Source organism: Temnothorax curvispinosus, unplaced genomic scaffold (assembly GCF_003070985.1).
Source record: "Temnothorax curvispinosus isolate PA1 unplaced genomic scaffold, ASM307098v1 QBEX01006855.1, whole genome shotgun sequence".
NCBI lineage: Eukaryota > Metazoa > Arthropoda > Insecta > Hymenoptera > Formicidae > Temnothorax > Temnothorax curvispinosus.
In genome coordinates this window covers 1-3,232 of record NW_020216635.1, presented here as the reverse complement: position 1 = coordinate 3,232, position 3,232 = coordinate 1, and the positions used below count along the sequence as shown (strand labels likewise).

At 30.6% G+C, this 3,232-nt stretch overlaps 1 protein-coding gene across 1 annotated transcript; it reads left to right on the top strand.

Annotated features, from left to right (window-relative positions):
• Window positions 1–9: 9 nt before the first annotated feature.
• On the top strand, window positions 10–2,653 carry LOC112456443 (UDP-glucuronosyltransferase 2B2-like; the record flags this gene model as incomplete). The annotated part of the gene is made up of 3 exons (XM_025018974.1): window positions 10–241; window positions 1,790–2,009; window positions 2,277–2,653. Coding segments are annotated over 3 exons (747 nt in total), but the record flags the coding sequence as incomplete, so codon positions are not given.
• Between the last annotated feature and the right edge of the window lie 579 nt (window positions 2,654–3,232).

Below are 3,232 nucleotides of genomic sequence, written 5' to 3'. Positions count from 1 at the left end.
TTCACCATTATTTTGCAGGATGTGCGCATATTTCTTGACGGAGCAAAAAATGGAGCTATCATAATATCGTTAGGAACGAATGTGAAATGGAAACATCTCAATTTAGACACGGTTAAATCTGTTATACGGGCTCTGTCGAAACTGAAGCAGCGAGTGCTGTGGAAGTTAGATATTGAAGTGCCATTTGAGATACCGGAAAATGTGATGGTTATGAAATGGATGCCTCAAAGCGAAGTTTTATGTACGTTTCACAGTTTCTATGAATGCACAAGAAACATGAGACACATATTTCTACATAACATCTGTTTAATTGCTTTGCTATTGCTTTGCGTATATTCGTTTATCAACGTAAACAATTCTTTTAAACAAGTTTCGGCTAGAATTCCGTATGCGCCGCGACCCCCCTCCGATTTGAATTTACTTTTGCAGCCACGTAGTACATACATACTAAAAGAAGTCGAAATCCCCAGTGCGAACTTGCGGAAATAATTATTTCCTTTTCTAAAACGGAGATGTGAAGTTTATTGTTGTCGCTTTTCCGCGATGCCGATTGGTTCTCTTGCTGCGCTTACTTTATTTGCAGCTGTCATTGTATATTTTGACAGTTGTGTATCAAGAAGTTAATAGTGTAATAGTAATAGTATAATGTTAAAGCTAAATAGCGCGCGCGAAGCGCGCGTCTGTAGTGTCTAGTTTTCTTAAATATTCAAATTTTTGTAGCAGAGATGGGATGAAGTGAGGTAGGGTGGATCTCACACTTTGAGTGGATAGTTTTTAGATAGCATAGTACTTTCTAAACACAACAATTAGATACCTTGCTTCCTTTGCTAACAGAGCAAAACGTGATCTTTTATTGTGTAATTTTACATGGACTTTCAACTTTCTACGCGAAAAAAGGGTCAATATTGCAGTCAAAAATCCAAAATGTAGCAAAATAATAAAAATTTAAATATTTAAAAAAGTAGTTATTTCCGCAAGTTGGCACAGAGGCTTTCGATTTCTTTTAGTACGTACTTACGTGCCTGCAAAAGTAGATTATAATCGGAGGAGCTCGCATACGGAACTCTTACCAATATTAATGCAATAGGTACCATTCTTCTAAAAACTGCTTTGAGAAAAATGAGATTTATGATTATGAGAATTACTTACTTTTACGTAATACTAATTCAAATTGTTACTTTAATAACTAGTGTTTTAATAAAATATTAGACATACACGAAAACATCGCATAGGTATATGTACAAATATTTTGTGGATAGATTGGTTATTGACTAATTACAGCACAACTATACTCCAATGTCCAACGAGAGATTGAGGATAAAGTCCCTAGAGCGTGGCGTACCGTATAAATAGATGTTCTGTGGAGACCTGTTTTCGTCCGACCTACTTTTAATCTCTCGTTCGACGGAGTATACATTTCAAAATTAAATAACTATAATATAAAAAAATTAATTTTTATTGTATTAAGTTCATATAGTTACTTCACAGTAATGTCTAAACAATTTTATTTTATTTTATAATTTTTTCGCACTTATTATAAGACAATTTCAGTTTTTAGTTATTACAGTTATATGTATATTATAATCTCTTTATAATAAGAGAGTAATTTTTATTACAATAAGAACATCTCGTTTTTTGTTTAAAAATAATGTATAAGCAACAAAATTGTTGATTAAAAGTTTATTACATTAGTTTAATCGGGACATATACAGCTAATAAAATGCTTGTATCAATGTGAGATTTCCATAGTTGAGAGTAAATATTTATTATAATATATTTTTATGTTTAGCTCATAAAAATGTAAGAGCAATCTGGACACATGGTGGTCTTCTGAGTGCGCAGGAAGCTATTTGGAAAGGCGTACCAATGATCGTAATGCCTTTCTTTGGAGATCAAAAATCCAACACAAGAATATTAGTAGCTAAAGGCGTTGCCATATACTTGGACATTACAACTTTGTCCACGCAGTCGATATTACACGCAGTTGAAGAAATACTTTATAATGAAAGGTATCATACTTTGATCATGTTTTAATAATTATTATTTAAGCAGTAAATATTAACAATATAGCTACATTTCAGATAATTACTAAACTCTAATATTTAATATAGTATAATCGATTTACAAATTCCTATAAAAACAATTGTTTATAAAATTATAGATTATGCTTTCCTGTTTATGTGTCTTGTCATATATTTGGCTTTTCCTTTAATTAAGATGCGTTTGTTAAAATGTAATTATTTATTTCATTATTAATAGTGTAATTTTTTATACAGTTATACGAGAAACATGAAACGATTATCCAGCGAATTCCGGGATCGGCCAATACCGCCATTAGATTTAGCTGTTTGGAGTGTTGAATACACCGTCCGCCATCCAAATGGAACTTTAGTAACACCGCTGAGATCTCAGAGCTGGGTGGAACGAAATCTGATTGATGTTTACGCATTTTTATTTCTTAGTTTCTTCATAATATTGTTAAGTATATTCTTTGTAATAAAACTATTGATTAATCTTTATTATAATTATGTGTACACTGCATCTAATTTACGCAAGAGTAAACAAGCGTAAGTCGCATTAAAATGTATTAACAGGCTTTGCGTGCTGTATATAATGTTAATGTAAAGAAGTGAATATAACATAAATATCGAAAATGTTGTATTAATTGCATTGATATTGTAATTAATAATAAATTTTGTTATACTAAATTGTAAAAAAAAAATGAAGATCATGGTAAATTTTAAAAACGTTTAATAAAACAGTTTTGATGTATAAAAGCTCTTTTCTGATGACAATAAATAAAATAACACATTATTGTTTAGCCAAATGTTTATTCAAACATTTACGCGAATATAAATATTTTTTTAAAATTCGATCTCTGAATGTAAGGAGACATATGTCCACTTTGTTTAGGCAATTAAGTGTAATCATTGATATGAGACAAAGAATATTCCTGCAAAAAATTTGCGCTGTTTGAAAATGAATTTCGTTATAAAAACTCAAGAAATTCCATTCTAAAATAAAATTCTATAATAAGTTAATTTTTTGTTTTCCGATGTCAATAGTTTTTTTTGTAGGTAGAGATGTGGAAGAAATGCAAAAGTCAATTAAATTAGATCTTTCCAAAAAGAATTAAGGTCGTCGTTTTTTAAAAATAGAATTGTATGATTTTTTTATCTGGTATGATTCTTCTAGTTATTCCACATGTACAGGGTGTCCGACGGAAAGTTAT